We start from the raw sequence: 16,535 nt of genomic DNA on the forward strand, positions 1-16,535 counted from the left end.
TAGATTTTGAAGTGTTGGGTCTGAATTTTTGTCTAAGTTATTTATGTACAGGAAAAGACCTTGAAAATGACACCAGGAAAAATCACTGACACATTTCCCTTGATGCCCAACTCCACCTCCAGCCCCCCAGGACCCTCCCTTTCTTGGCAGTGGTGTGCCCATCCCCTCACCTTGCTGGGTCAGCAGGGGCGTGCTGGGCAGGGCAGGGTCGTAGGAGGGCCCGGCCGGGGGCACCGCGGGCACCGCAAAGCTCTTGAGCGGGTGGGACGGGCGCACGTGGGCCGTGGGGAGCCCCTGGGCAGGGTCCTCCTCCTGGGCACTGCCCAGGTAGGAGCCCGTGGAGCCCTCGGGGTCCTGGTGGTCAGTGCCTGGCGGGGCCGAGGCTGCGGGCAGCGTGTCTGTGCTGGGCGTGTTCCGGACGGACTCTGCAACACAAACACGGTCACTGTGCGCCCAGGGCGGCCTCGGGGCACGTGGGCACAGGGCGGGCACGTGGGCAGCACCTGGGCCAGGTCACTGCCACAAGCTCCCAGGGGAACTGGGATGCAGCCCCAGGTCTGTGTGGCTGCCCCTGCTAAGGAGAATCATGGCCGGGAACACTCTAAGCTGGGAGCTGAGCCATTCCACATCTCCAGCAACACCAAATCAGCTTTGCATCTGCACTGACTGACTACGGCCCCATGTGGTGAGTCCTCAAACAGCACAGAACACAAACCTTCATTCTCCTACCCTTGAGCACCTCCCAGTGCCAGCATTTTTAACTAAATCTGTAATTTAAGCTACACATCAAGCACTGGTGCACACACCGGAGCCCAGGGTTTTTTTGAGATGGGCTTGAAATCTATTTACTTATAATCACAGAATAATTTGATTTGGAAGGGATCTTAAAGATCATTTAATTCCAGCCCTAGCCATGAGCAGGGACACCTTCCACTATCCCAGGTTGCTCCAAGCCCCATCCAGCCTGGTCTTGGACACTCCCAGGGATGGGGCAGCCACAGCTTCTCTGGGCAACCTGTGCCAGAGCCTGCCCACCCTCACAGCCAAGAATTTCTTCCTAAGAATTTCTTCCTACTTGCTGAAAGCTCCGATGAAGGCCCAGGCTTTGTGTGTTTGCAGCAGGCTCCACGCTGGCCTAAGGAACAATGAGATGGTACCTTACACCTGGGGCATTGTGATCCCACCTGGAGCACAGGCAGGGAAGGATCTGGGCTGTGGGAGCTGCCACTTCACTGGTGCAAACCTCTGCCTCTCACTTACTGCCTCCCTTGCAGCCCCAGGAACTGTTCTCATAAGGAAACAATACTTTTGGCTGTGACACCTTAAAACATTGACCTTAAACTACACAAGTTCAGCATTTGCTCCATCTCGACAGTTTACAATCTGGCAACAGTGTGGCTTTGGAATTTTTCAGAGCACTGGAGACATTGCAAGGACTATTGCAATGGATTGTGCTTCCAGCCTGGAAATGCTGCATGGAAATCACCCCCATTTCTGTGTCCCTCAGGAAGATTAACAAATGTCAGCTCTCAGGAGCCAAGTCCAGGTTTTTCTCCTCTCCTGATTTGCAATGGAACTAATTAAGGAAAAAGCTCTCATCAAGTAGCTCAGATTTAATCTGATGTTTCAGGGCTTTAGCCTGAAGGCTTTAGCATAAGGAATCCTCCTGTTTGTGGCTGTGTGTGGGACATGGAGCCTTCTTTTCCAAGGCCACCATCATGTATCCCAAGGATCTGTACACAACAGCTGCACCTTCCCAGGACTGTGCCTGCATTAACCCCCCCTGAGGATCACACAGCGGCACTGACCGAGCTTCAGGCTTTGAGTTCCACGCCTTTCACTCGAGGCTCCATTAAAGCAACCCCTGCCTGGTGGTTTGTGTCTCACCTGTGGAATTGGCCCTGTCTGAGAGGGACATGGCTGTGCCCAGGGGCCAGGGGCTGGGCTGGTGGTGGAGGTAGCTGCGGGTTGGAGAGGCGAGGCTGCCGGAGTGGAAATGGTGGTGGGGGTTATCGAGTGAATGGATGGGATGAGCACTAATCACAGCTGTGGATGAACACAAGACAGAGAAACACTTAACACACGCACAGTGCTCATGGACTGAAAGGCACCACACCCTCCCTTCCCCACACAGCCACTCAGCAGAGTCACAGTCCACCTCCAACTCCTGTGGTACCAGACCTAAACCATGCACAGGACAAAAACATCCCCTAATTACAGGTGAAAAAGCAGCAGCACCAACACAAGGCACATCGGGACACACTGCTGGATTTCAAGGAAGAGAAAAGTTCTGATGAAGAATAAAGAGAATACAGATCTATTATCCACATACAGGATCCTGATAAAGAGAAAATGCGGTGTGTTAAAAAGGAAACAGTCCTTTGCACCTTAATATCCTTCCAGGGGTTTTGTGTTCCAGTAGACACAGAAGGAGCTAATTTGGTACACACCATTACTGCAAATTAGCTAAAATGGAAGGACTGAATTATCCTAATCTGGTACCTAAGAGGGGAATAACTAGATCTGGATACTGCAGTGGGTGGGAAGATGGGAAGGCCCAGAGCTGAACACAGGGAATGGTGCTGGTGGTGCTTCCTGAGAAAGGGCCTCACACACCAGTGTGAGCTTCCCATGGAGCTTCTGCAGAGAATTATCTGACACATTATGTTTGTGTTTCCACTTATTGTAAAATAGAAACTGCTGCTGGAGGCCCTTAGAGCTCCTGGAAACAGGATGAAAGTCAGAGCCACACAAACAACCTCAAGCCCTGAGGCACCAGCAGACCTTGCACCTTCTTCCTTGCACTTCCCTCCCCATCTCCCAGCTCTGCCCAGGCCTGGTTTGTTCTCCCTGGGCAAGGCAATGGCTCACAAAGGGAGGGAAGCAGCCAGGCTTTTCCAGGGAACACAGCAGGGCTGGCATCCCACAGGGCTGTCAGGGCTGGGGCTGCAGGGAAATCACCCCCATGGCTGTACCTGCCACAGTTATCACATCAGCCTGCACACAACCAGAGGCACAACTGGCATTACTGCCTCCCTACAATGTGCAGCACCACTGGCACCTGCTCATCCTGGCTGGGACTGACATGCAGGTTCCTGAGTACCTTTCAGTGAGTAACAGCACAAGGAGTGCTTTGCTGGGCTCCTTCTGTGGAGACTGGACAGACACAGGACCCTGTATGAGTTCACCTCATCCTGAGTGTGTCCAGTGCTGCCTCCAGCCAGAGGAAAACACTTATTGCTGCCTCCTCTGTTTGGGGTCACCCAGGTCTGCACCCATCATGTCCCGGTGCCTGGCAAGGGACAGGAACTCCCCAGAATCCCACAGCTCAGTGTCCCTGTTGGACACCCATGTCTGACACAGACCAAAACTAATCAGAGTAAAGATTATTAGTGTAAAACTGCATCCTCTGCTTCCCCCTCCTCCACGGAAAACTGGGAGACAGCAAGGAGCATCACACTGCTTACTGTAAAACCAAGAAAAGAGATGTTACTCTTGTAAAAAGGTTATAGAACAAGGAAACACTTGAAAATTCACAAACTGAACTAAGCAGGTCACCAGGACACCTGAAAAAGCAGGGAGAGAGCAAGAAACCCAAGTACTCACTTCAGGTAATTAAAGCAAAGAGTTATCAAATGAAAACAAAGAGACTAATCTGAAATCATTCCTTAAAGACACGAGGGCTGTGGCAGCAGGGACCTGCCTACAGGTGGAACATGAACACAGAGCTCAGGGAAGTCTAAAGCTCAGCCCAGGAGAGCTCAGTGTTGCCTCCTGTCCTTGCCACTTGTGTTCTCACACAGCATTTCAGTCTGGCTGTTCAGAGGTTCAGCCAAGGCCCTTTCCATCTTGGAGTCCTCACTTCAGAACTATATACAGTGTTTAATTCTTAAAATATGTCATAATAATAGCAGCAGTAGTGGCTTGGGTGTCAGAGAAGGGTCCCTGCAGACAGGGGTAAACAGAGTCCCTCAGAAGAGCGTCCTGCAAGAGTCCTGCAAAAGGAAATCCCTGATCTCAGAGCCTCAAGACAGTAAATATTCCAATAAAGAGAACCAGCAAATTTAATACAGTTAAATGTTCAAAAAGGGTCCACTCCACTAAGCTGCTGCTGAGGGAAGGCTCTTGTATGGACTGAAAGATGGTTGCACATACAAAACCAAGGGAGGGGTTTGATGATGGATTTTCAAGGGAGAGGAGAATGAGCAGCAGTTCTCAGGTAGCAGTGCTGGGACAGTCACTTCTCTTTCTCAGTGACCCAGACACAGAAGCAAACAGAGAAATCTTCCCATTTGTCAGGAATAGTGGATAGGCAAATGCTATTCTGGTGGCCAGGAGCTCCAGAAGGGCCTCACAGGGCTGAGTGAGAGGGCAAAGATCTCAAGGAGCTCACAGTAAAGTCAGAGAAGGCTCAGAATGGCAGCTCAAGAGATACAGGGGATGGAGCAGCTGCCTCATGAAGGGAGGCTAAAGAGGAGACTGCCTGAGCTGGGGAGGAGAAAACCAGCAGTGGAGAACCTGACAGAGATGGATCAGGTCCCCCTGCTCCTGTGGAACAGCTGGGCACTGGCAGGGCTCAAAGGGAAGGGCAGCCAGGCCCACAGGTCTTCCTGGGAAACAGCAGACTGGGATGGACAGACACTGGACACACTCCTGACTCCCCCCTCCTACAGCAGTCGTTCCAATGCAGCTGCTCCCTGTTCCCTCTGCCCTTGCTCCAGCTCTGCCTTCCCCACGAGGGGGTTCAGGAGCCTCCTCTGCGCTGCTCCCACTGCGGAGAGGCCGGAATTGCTCAGGGCCAGTGAGGAGGAAGGCAGGGGTGGGTGCCCTGTGTGTGGCACCAGTGTGGCTGCTTTGGGTGCTCCAGGAGTCAGCAATGGGCTGGGCACTTACGCTGAGGTGGCTGAGAATCAAAAGGCATCATCATCTTGGGCCTCATCCCCCTCCGTCCTGCCAGCGTGGACATGCTGTCCTCAGACTCGTGTCCTGGGGGAGAGACACCAGGGGTTATCCACTGGGGGCTTACCAAGAAAAAGCAATTATTTAACTCCTGGGTCCTCAATTTCCTCATTAAAACATGTGATCCCTCCTTTTCAGGGAGTCTTAGAAACGAGGAATAAACTCAATTCACTACTTGGAAAATGAGAACAAAAAAAGAGTAACTAAATAATATCTCAATAAAGTGATTTCACCAGACACAGTAATACACATTTAACATCTCATGAGCAAAGCACCTGTTGATCTCTCACCTCTGTAGGAATTCCGCCTCTGGTGGATATTGCTGTCCATGGAATTGTCAACTGGGGTGATGTCTTGGGAATTGCGAGGGATTGGGGTGTCTGTCATGATGGGGTTGGGATCTGGAGACTTGTCGATGGGTTTGAGCTCCAGTCTCTCATGATGGATCCAAAGGTCAGGAGGTTTGACATCTTTGGAGTTCCCTTTGTACTTGTGGGAGCCATTCACTGATTTGCAGGCAGCTCGTTTCCTGGGAGGGAAACAGGAGATGTTCTCAGATGTTCTCAGATGTTGCATCACTTGTTGAAAAAGGCACATTTTCCCTGAGATTTCCCTCAGCTTTTGTGTCCAGCTGAGCAGAACCTTCCCACTGCAGGAGGCTCTGAATTCTGCACACAAGCACAGCTGACATCTCAAAGCACATCCTGCAGCTCTGATGCCATGGATGTGTCCCGAGGGTCCCATATCCTGCAGGCCTGTGCTGTGCAGCCCCAGCTTTCCCTGACCAGCACTGAGCTGGCAGAGGTGGTGGCTGCTCAGAGCACATTCCAACCCTGCAGTGCCAGGGCACACACTGTGCCACCAGCCCAGGCTCAGACACTGCCAGGAGCTGCACAGGGAGGGTCCCAACAGCCACACCCCCCGACAGTGGGCAACACTGAGGATTAGTGGCAGCAACACTAATTTCAGCACTGCTCAGACACACCCAGGGGAGGAGGTTTTCATCCTGCTGAACAGCAGCAAACTGTGGTGAGGCAGAGATTTGGGGTGGTGGAATTCAGGAAAAGGAAAATGTTGGGTTCAGGCACTGCTGTCCACACCTGTTCCTCACAGTGATGGGGAAGGTGTCCCCTCTGGGTACCACAATTCCTAGAACTGGCTCAGCCAGGGCTCAGGAACAGCAGGCAGAGCCTCCCACGGAGGTGACTCCCAGCCAGACATGCTCCCACAGTCTGCCCTGAGCCAGCTGGATCCCTGACACACACACAGCAGGACTTCCTCACTGCCCAGGAGTGTCATTTAGGAATGCAGGTTTCAAAGGGCTACTTCTGCTCTTGGAGAATAAAATGCATCTCCTGGGCACGGGCCCACCCACCTTGCCCTCTCCCTGGACATCCTCAGCTGCCAGACACTCCCACACCCCGGCCCCCTCTCCTGAAGAACCTGCATTTTTGCAGGATGGTGCAGTTTCAGCAAAGCAAGTGGAAATTATCTTCCAAGTCTGGCTTTTAATCTCATTCTTAAACTCTGTTTTGCATAACAGCATCTTTTCAAACTTAAAATAACACCTTTCAGCTCTGGTCCTTCAAAGAACATGCAGAAAGAACCTTCAGGAGCCTGTAAGTGGGAGCACCACCACTGTGGGCTTAACTCAGGTGGTCTGATTGAGGGAACAGTTCAGGTACACACCTTTGGAGCACTTTTCTAATTCAGATTCCACTCCAGCAATCTGTCTAAAAACTGGGTATTACCATGCACAGCTTGTACACTGACTCCACGGTGAAGGACATGCTGAGAGCAGAAGGGAGAAGCTGCCTGAGTTCTCCCAGGTCCAAACAGAGGGACTGGCCCCAGTTTGGAAACAGTATCTTAAAGAGCAGTTTCTCCTGAGGGAGAAGTGCAGGTAACACATGAGAGAGTTGTCCCAGTTCCTGAGGGGGCTCTTGCTGGTTTGTAACTCTGGAACAGTGACTGGCAAAACCAGACCATCACCACTGACAGCCTGAAAGGCTGAAAAGGAATAAACTCTAAAGCATCACCATGAAAAGAGGAGATGACAGACCAGGTGAGAGAGGCAGGGCAGGGCAGGCAGGGCAGGGCAGGCAGGGCAGGGGGCCCCAGAGACGTTACTTTTTCTGGTGGGACGTCGTGCGGCGGGTGCAGAAGACAGCGACGATCACGACGACCACGATGGTGATCACCCCCACGGACACGATGATCACCAGCAGCATGTTACTGTCCAGGGGAGAGGTGGGACTTCCATGGGGACTGTTACTGCCTGTGAGAGGTTGAGATGGGAGAAAGGGGTTATTATTACATAGGAGAAGCAAGGAGTGCCCACCCAAGGTGTCTGGAACCCTTCAGATCAGCAGGACAAGATGGTTTGTTTGCTCGGATCTCTGGGAAGGGCTTATTCTTTTGTAATCTGCCACCTGTATTTCTGTACAATTGTTAATCTGGAAGATGATTCATAGATGATACCAAAATTTCAGTTCAGCCTGTTCAAACAGGTATCACATACAAATTCAGTAGTCAAAGGAGAGCTAATCTGGGATCATGCTCAAACCAGGGCACCCCAGGCCCCTCCTGGGAGCCAAATCCCACTGCACGCCCAGAACCCGACAGGGGTCACTTCTGTCTTATCAAACACTACAGAGTGTCACCCCAGGGCAAGGGGTCCCCTCCACCAACCAGGGCAAGGAGAGGAGGTTTTTCCTTGCCAGGATGTTCCTGCTGCATTATCTTTGCTTGTGCCCCACAGCAGCCCTTTCAGACTGCCCTGGGAAGCAGCTCTGCCCATGGAAATGCCAGGACAGCTCTGCCAGACACCCCAGGCAGCAGCCCCAGGGCAGGAGCGTGACAGGACTCCCTGAGGGGAACAGCCACAGAGGAGGGTTATGGAACAGATGCCAGGAATGTTTTCTGGGTGAAATGCATGGAAATGGGAAAGCTTTGCACCAACACTCACCTCCAAGAGGGGGTTTGTAGTCAGGTCCCAAGTCCACTGGGCGACCTCCCTTCCCTGCAGATCCTGAGGCTGAAAGACCAGATATGTTGGAATGTTACACACACACTCTTTTGCATCTCTGAGTTCTCTTTCATAACTTCTCTGAGCTCCCAAGAGCAGTTTTCCCCCTCCTTTTCTCTCCCCACAACTTGTGTGGGCTTTGCAGAACACCTGGATTTCTCCAAGAAAAGAAACTTCTCCTAAAGAACTCTTCCCTTGTTTCCTGAGTTATTATTTTCCTAACTCAGCTTAGGAGCCTCTACTAACAGGACAATAAAAATCATTTGCAGCAATGCACAGGTACATGTTGAGGCAAAGGGCTCTGCCACACTTGCAATCACAGTTAATCTTCCTGAACTCGGAGTTTTCCAAGTTTCCTTTCCCAACACCTAATTAGAGCCAGTGTGAGAGCCAGGAAATAAGTGGAGGATCCAAAGCACAGTAAATGTAATATTTAGGCCCAGTCTATCCATAAAAATCTGTTTTAACTCCTCTCCATTCTCTTCTGGTCACCACAAGTGACAACAAAGGCTCACAAAAATGTTTTTGGTGAAACCTGAGGAAACCAATTATCAGTTACATCCAAATCCTGGATCTTTCCCCCTGTGCTTTCACTAAAATGCACTAATGCAAAAATTAATGAGAAAAATACTGAACTAAGGGAAACATTCAGCAAGGTGCAAAGAGCAACATTCCTCTGGTTACAGGAACCCAGAATATTTTGCACATTTTTACTTTGTTCTACCAAAAAAACCCCACAACCAGAAAGTCAGAGGGTTTGGCAGCTTCCCAATCAGGACAAGGATTTTTTCAGTTAAAAACCCCCTTTAATCAAGAAGTAATAAGTGTTAAAGGATGTGTAACAAATGGAAACTGTGAACCTCAAGTCAAAGCCTGTAAATTACTCACTGAAATCAAGACAAATGGCAAAACCAGCCAAAGGGAGCACAGGAATTCTGATTAAACCTGGGCAGGGTGATAAGGAGGAATGTTGTTTGTGTACAGCAGGAGTTCCAGTCCACAGTGATGGGAAAGATGGAGTGCAGGACCAATGTGCCATAAACAGACCCAGAGCAGCTGCCAGGGCAGAGAGGGCCCTGCACTCCCAGTCCTGCAGCAAGGGCAGAATTGAACAGCATTTTGAACAGCTCAGCTTGGATATATTTGTGTCTGGATGGCCCCAGAACCTGCACTGCAAAGATGGGGAAATAGCCCTGGGTGAACTCTCTGGATCCCTGAACCTGGCACTGAGGAGCTGTGGGAAAAGGGGAGGATAAAGACAACCAGCAATATTTTAGAAGGACAATTAGACACCCTGAGCATTTCCAGTGCAGCAGCTGGAGCCTTGACACAGGTGAGAGAGTGGAAAAGGGGGTGGAGAGGAGATGGTTCCTGCTTTATGTCCATCTTTCTGCTTTATGGAAAACGGGTGATTTGCATAAAACTAAGAGTCAGACTATAAACATGGCTGGGAACAGTAACTATGCAGATGTAGAAATATAAATATATATATAAAATATACTGCATTTAGGCCTCCCAAAAACATTTTACTGAGCCCTGTACAATCCTTTGTTAAAACAGCATCACAAAGAAAGCAACATGGCACCCACTAACAAGGTAGAGTCCAAATTAACTGATAAGAATAAGAATTAGAATTGAAAAATCATTATTCAGGAGGAGTATTTCTAATGAGTTCTGCAAAGACCTGTGCTTGGCCAAGGGCAGTTCAATATCCTTAATAACACCAGGGAAGAGAAGGAAAATAATGTCCCTGAGTTTGAGAGGTGACATAAAATCAGGGGGCAGGTAAGAGGAGAGACAATGTCCAGTGTCACCTGCACAGGATCCTTCCAGGGACACCCTGAGGAACTGAGGATGAAATTTAGATACCCAACCAAGATGCTTCTCAGTATCCAATTCCTAAACCCACAGATGAACAGTTTAAACCTTTAAACTGCCCATCTCTTATGCAGTGAGACCTATTCTAAGAACAGGTTAAGACAATTTACTAGGAATTGTTTTTCATTTGGCTTGTGAAGCTCTGGGTTACCCACTGGGTATCTGCAGCCAGGAAATCTATTTATTTTAACTTGATGTGACTTCAGGATGGTTTTGCAAGGATCAGAGACCTTAATCTTTGCTTTTGTACCAGGCCAGTGCAATTCCTTCAACCCCTGACAGCAGCATCAGCCACCAAGTGCTAGAAAAGTGTGTGGAAAAACAGCATCATGTGCTTAGGACAGAAGAAAACCATAAAGCAGGGACAGAAAAAAAGAAAGACAGACCCATCAGGGCCAGAGAATGAAGCTCACTATAGCTGGGTCCTTCCCAGTCCTGAGTAATTTGCTGGCTCTTTCCTAAAGTCCCAATTCTTCGATGCTGTCACAGAGCAGCTCTTGGGCTCCTTTCCTGCATTTCCTCTGCCTTCTCCCTTCCCACACTGAAGCTGCTGCCACGATTTATAACCTGAGTGTTCCAAGAGGATTCCGAAGCAAAACTCTCTCAGCTTTTATGTTTTGTAAATAATGTAATGGGGCAAGAATTAATAAAATTGTTACTAGAAGAACATCTCACTTTGGGCTGGTAACCATGTTCCTGTAGGATGGGAAACATTTAGTTCTCTGCTGAAATGGGGTTAGAACAGGGAGGAACAGAAAACAGCAACTCTTCCCTACAACCTTTTCACCTTCCCCACTTCTCTCCCGCTGAGCCTGAGCAGGGACAGCCAATCCCAGTGCCCAGTGCCCAGATCCCAGATCCCAGTGCCCAGCCCTGGCACAGGGGCTGGCAGGGATTTCCCCCAGCAGTATCTGGCACACAGGGGGGAAAGCACATTTAATAACTTACTGCTGAGTAACAAGTTGCAGAGCCAAGTCCAACCCCTCAGCCCCTTTAGGATCTCTCTAATTGCAAGTCTCAGCTATTTGCCAATGGCCTTTTAACTCATCCCTTCAGAGCAATTCTTCCCTTTTTATTGGGCTTGTAGGTTGTTTGGAAGAAACAAGAACAGCCTTGGGACATTCACCTTGTAATTCCATGCAGAAAGCTCAAAGCTCCCATTTTCCAAGCAAACATTTTAGAGCTTTAAGGCTTTTAGGAGCCAATGTTGGGCTCCTCAGGAGAGTCTGGACCCCAAAGGAGCTGACAGGCAGAATCTCTCCTGCACGAAGCTTTCCAGAGGGAGCATCCCTGCCTTTCTTAGCACAATAATCCTGGATGTGGAGCTCACAACCAGCACTTGTGCTAATCAGTTTGATCTTCCCCCCACACGTGCTGAGGTCCTGCAGTAACAGGCAGGGCCTGGATGGGCACCATTGAATCCAAACCCATCCCTACAGGAGGATCCCAACCCGCATGGCCCTTCATGGCACATCTGACTGCAGGGATCACTTTACACTCTCAACTCCAGACCACAAATAGGACTCCCAGTTCTTCCACAACAGGAACCTGCCCATTTCCAGTCAGAGCACCAACTATTTGGTTCATTTAGAAAATGCAACAGCACATGGACAGTGAAACCAGGATGGGTGAAGGATGGAGTGAAGAGAAATGTGGCTGTTCATTTACCTTGGTCATTGGGCATTTTATCTGAGGACTCAGCTATGGGGCAAGCACAGGGAGGAAAAAACAAGAGAGACATCACAAGGCTTGAAGAGTGAGACAGAATTTCAAGTTTCACACAGCACAGGCAGACTGGCTACAGCTCATTTCTGACCACCAAGACTCACATGGAGAAGTGTCCAAGGCCATGTTGGACAGGGCTTGGAGTAACCTGGACTAGTGGAAGATGACCCTGCCCATGGCAGGGGTGGGACTGGGTGATCATTGAAGTTCCTTCCATCCCAATTCTATGATATGATTCTATGATAATAAACTCATAACTTTTCTTTCTCAGCCCTGAGGACCCTTCCCAGCTACCTCACATTGGTCCCCTTTACCACCTGCCCACCACCACCAGTTCTCCATGTAGGAGCCTGTGGTGTCCCAGGAGCTCCCACTGCCCATCCCAGGCCCTGTCAGAAGATGTGGCACAGCTGTTGGGATGGTACTGCAGCTAAACCTGAACGACCCAAGTGCCCACCAGTCCCAGCACCACTAACCAAAGAGCTGAGCACCAGCTGCATGTGGATGAATTCCATGCAGAGCAAGCCAACAGCACATTCCATTCCACCCAAACTCCAGGCTGCCTTTTCCAGTGTCAATACAGGCTGCCTGCTCCTGGTGCCCCTCCTGGAGGAGGGAGTGCCACGTTACCTTTGGGGGTTCTGAACTGCACGGCCTCAGACATGGGCCCCATTCCCTTGGAGTTCCGGGCCTGGATTTTGAAGTAATAGGGCGTGTCCAGGGTCAGCTCCTGGATCTGGTGGGTCAGCCTGTTCCCCACCACCGGCTCGATGACCCAGTCGTGGATCTCGGCGTTCACGTCCGTGCTGTAGTAGATGATGTAGCCTGTTCCCAGGGAAGAGAGCAGAGAGTCGGGAAGGGGCCTGGGGGTATCCAGATGCTGGGAATGCAGTCAGAGTCCAGCCACCTTCCCAGGCGTCACTGCAAACCGTGACATGTGAGAGCGAAAACGCCCTCCAAAATATCAAGATTAGTTCTGACCACATGGAGAAAGAAACTGCTTCTTTTCATTTCTTGACCTATTTATAGACCATATCATGTAACATAAGATGAAGCTGTTGTTAACAAAACATCCTCCAAGTATTAGTATTATATTATTTAAATAATGTTAAGCCCACAAAACACTCTCATGCACAGATAAGCCACGTGTGTTCAGTAGTTTATAACCATTTTACTGTTCTCCACAGGATTAACAAAGATGACAATAATCTGAAGAGAACTGAAGTTGTCCTGCACATCCCAGGAAAAAAGATATGGGAGGAGTTTATGTTCTGCTACAGAAACATACTGCAATTACAAATTAATATATAAAATAGAAGCTTTGGAGTATTTTTTAAGTAAGAAACACAGAACCTCAGCATAAAATAAATACTTGAACCTATGACTATACATATTATTAATTTATATTATATATTATTTATATTGCCTATATAATATATAAATATCACAAAATATGCAATATATTTTTATAGCACACATTAAATTTCTAAATTATTTCTAATATTCACAGTATTTATATGATTTATATTTATTATTTGATATTTTTATATATAATGTGGATTATACATATTTTATATGTGTGTGTATGTGTATACAGATATACATATATATACACACACACATATATGTAGTGACTATATATATACACACACATATATATATATGTATATATATATTTATATATATACGTATATATATAGTTTAGAGCACCACAGTGGCACAAATAGTGAGTTAACTTGTGACTGTCCTCATTAATATTTAGCAGGTCTAAGGATGCCCATCTGGAAGCCAGGCTGGCCCAGCATTCCAGCCCCATGCTATGCCCGCCCCAGGGAGATGGGAGCTGCAGAGCCCAGTATTCCCCAGACAGGCTGCCCAGGGCAGGAATGACATCACCCCGCGGGTTTTATGGCATTGCTCAATGCGCAGTTACCGAGTCATTAGTTAATGAGTCATTAGTGGAGCTGTGCCTGGTCAGGGCTGTTCCCACCAGAGGGCACTCGGCCCCTGCAGCCCAAAAGCTGCCTCGGCCCTGCCAAGGGGAGCCCGTGTTTGGTGCACTCGGGCTTACACTTAGTATTTTATTTCATTTTTTAACCTGCTGCTTGTGCACAAACTCCAAAGCACTGAACGTTTTTGTTCTACCCGTGTGGGTAATCAGGGTTCTCCTTCAGAGCAGACACTGCAGGGGGATTTTTCCCCTGGAAAAGGGGATAATTTTGCCAACCACGTGCAGGTCACTGCGGTCTCTTTGTACATGGTCTGTCCCCTCCCGTGTGCCCCAGGGTGGGTATTTGTGCCTGCCCTGCCCCAAGGGCCCTCCCTGCCCAACACCAGCCAAGTCCTTCACCTGCACTTCACATCAAGGCTCTTGTTCTCCACTCAAACCTTCCAGCCCTTTCACAGGATCTACCTCAGTCTGGTCTCCTGCCCTGCCTAACCAGGTGATCCTGCACTGTGGGTAGTTCTGAGCACTAAACCAGAAATGTACACTGCAAACAATATGCCATTGAAATCTGATCCAGGCTTAAAACCTGGAGTAAAAACAAAACAAAATGGAAGGGAATTATTTCAGAAAGCCCTTTGAAAAGGGAATCCAAACAGAAATTACAGACAGGACCGAGGAATTATCACTTTCTGTAAAGTGATTTATCCTACATGGCAGGGATGCACTTAAAGGCAAATAACAGTTTACTCCTAATGGTTCTGCCAAGGGACTAATAAACTGCCTTTAACTCTGTTCTGTGACACAAAAATGCCACAAAGATGACAAAGAGCACTGGGATGGCTTCTCCTAAATAAGCCAATGATGGGCCAGAGGCATTATGGATAAATTCTGGAGGCCTGCTATTAGAATAACACAAGCTGAGGAAGGCAAAGGTTACGGAGATATTTAAACTTCCAATTATATTTTTGGTCCCACTCCAATTTCCCACTGCAGTTAGTTTAGATCTTAATATATTTTTATGAGGTACAAAAGTAAATAATTAATCTGAGCCACTACAGATCCTGACAGAGCAGACATGGAGCTGCTGGCAGCCCTGGGATGACAGGGTCACACAGGAATGCCCTGCTGGGCACTGCCCACCTGTGATCTTGCCGTTGGCCTCAGAGGGAGGCTGCCAGTTCACGATGATGGTCCGGGGCTTGCCCTCCTTGCTCACCACGGTCACATCCTTGGGAGGGGACGTGGGCACTGCAAACACACAAAGCCACAGTGTCAGCCCCACTGGGTACAAACAGCACCCTCAGCACCCTGGAGGTCTGTTTTATATAAATACAGATTATTTTGGTTTATTCTCTTTTATGTTACTTTTATAAGTCCACCACCTACTGGAGTGGTCTCACTGGTTTGCTCCATTCACTGGCCAAAGTCACCTGGAGTGCAGCACCTGCTTCCCAGATGGAATTCCCCCCTCCCAAGGCACTGCTGGACCACATGCTGTGACTCAGGACTGAGTCAGCCCAGGTGTCCCCAAACACACAGATCTTTGGACAACTGGGGTCAGCGACTTCTCACCTGAATTTCTTCACTCATTGCAATAATCTTACAAACTGGTGAAAGAAAAACATTTTACATTGGCAGGCACATTAAATATCTCCCCGGTCTCAGGTTTATGGTGGGGTCAAGACCTGGAGGTTGTGGGCTCCCTATCCCTGGAGTGTCCAAGGCCAGGTTGGACAGGGCTTGGAGCAACCTGGGATAGGGGAAGGTGTCCCTGGAACTGGATGAACTTGAAGGTCCCTTCCATCTCAATCCCTTCTGAGTTTCTATGGTTCTAGAAATGCCAATTTACCACTTAAATCCAGATCAGCAAAGTAAATCCACCAGCAATTTCAAGTCTGCAATAGCTGACTGACTTCACTGAAGGCTTATCTGTAATTTGGAAGGGAATCTGCACCACAGAAGCATCTGAAAGGCAGGAGTGTTTGCTGAGCACAACTGTCTATCCTTTCTCCTTGGGTTACCTTGGAGTAAATCCACCTTATTTCCTGGATATAATTTACACACAGGAACAGCAGCACTGAGTGCTTGCAGTGCTTCCTGCATTTCAAGAGCCTTATGTATGTTACCAGTTAGAAATTCATCAGTCTCTGCTCTGGGATGGGCACCTGGTGCCCCTGGTGAGGAACAGCTGGGAACCAGGCACAGCCAGAGCCCAGAACTTACTGCAAATATTACCCCAAACAAGTAATAACAAGATTCTGAGGAAAAAAATCAGGAGGAGTCTGTAGGAAATCACTAACTCTGAGCCCAGGATCCTGTATTTTCCTTCAGCATTAGCTGAGGAGCAAGCCCTACACAAGGCTGCTACTCAGGATATTCCAAAATAATGAGCCACTCGCTCAGGAATTTGGCCAATAATAAAAATCACAAGATCTTTTATGAGGGAATATATTTAGCTCTTTTTTTTATTTTTAATTTTCTTCTTAGTTCCCAAGTTTTTAGGTCATATTTGCAAATATTCTTTCCAACCACTTCAACTTGAGATCTATTTGAATGCAATGAGAGCTCCTGAATCATTGCCCATGGAGGAGTTTCAAACTCTTTTAAGATCTTTATCTCTGCAGCATTTTACAGTCTCTGCACTTGGTGCAGGGCTATGGGTGAGGGTTGTACATGTCAGCAAAATCAGCAAACAGGGTGTTTGAACTTGGGAACAGTTGCTGGGATGGGAAAGGAGCCTCAGCTCAGGGCTGGTCCCACATTCTGAAATTCCCTCCAATAACCACAACAGTGTTTTCAAAAGCAACTGAAGCTCACTAAGGCTTTATGGGGCTTCAGAGGAAGTCCAGAGGTTTCAGATTTTACCCTGGTTTGCTTTGCCTCATGCTTTGTTACAGAATGTTTGGGAGCTCTCACTAATTCTTTGCACGCTTCATTTTTTTGGCTGTACTTTAATTTAGCATAAGAACTCCAGGCTCATTTGGATGGGCTTTTTGT

General features: G+C 48.5%; 1 protein-coding gene across 7 annotated transcripts in view; it reads right to left on the minus strand.

The window, feature by feature from the left end:
* Nucleotides 1-16,535, minus strand: part of NEO1 (neogenin 1) — a 173,686-nt gene that overhangs the window by 3,132 nt on the left and 154,019 nt on the right. For 3 of the 7 annotated variants that reach the window (XM_071568982.1, XM_071568981.1, XM_071568979.1), the window contains exons 19-27: nucleotides 14,679-14,786; nucleotides 12,221-12,415; nucleotides 11,534-11,566; nucleotides 7,928-7,996; nucleotides 7,090-7,237; nucleotides 5,250-5,488; nucleotides 4,894-4,986; nucleotides 1,888-2,046; nucleotides 171-425 (exon numbers count right to left, since the gene is read on the minus strand). In XM_071568982.1, the coding sequence (XP_071425083.1) occupies nucleotides 171-425; nucleotides 1,888-2,046; nucleotides 4,894-4,986; nucleotides 5,250-5,488; nucleotides 7,090-7,237; nucleotides 7,928-7,996; nucleotides 11,534-11,566; nucleotides 12,221-12,415; nucleotides 14,679-14,786 (1,299 nt within the window). The remainder of the gene's footprint in view (nucleotides 1-170; nucleotides 426-1,887; nucleotides 2,047-4,893; nucleotides 4,987-5,249; nucleotides 5,489-7,089; nucleotides 7,238-7,927; nucleotides 7,997-11,533; nucleotides 11,567-12,220; nucleotides 12,416-14,678; nucleotides 14,787-16,535) is intronic. The other 4 variants (XM_071568983.1, XM_071568980.1, XM_071568985.1 and 1 more) reach the window with 2 other exon arrangements.

This window comes from Pithys albifrons, chromosome 13 (genome assembly GCF_047495875.1).
Source record: "Pithys albifrons albifrons isolate INPA30051 chromosome 13, PitAlb_v1, whole genome shotgun sequence".
In the NCBI taxonomy this organism is placed as follows: domain Eukaryota; kingdom Metazoa; phylum Chordata; class Aves; order Passeriformes; family Thamnophilidae; genus Pithys; species Pithys albifrons.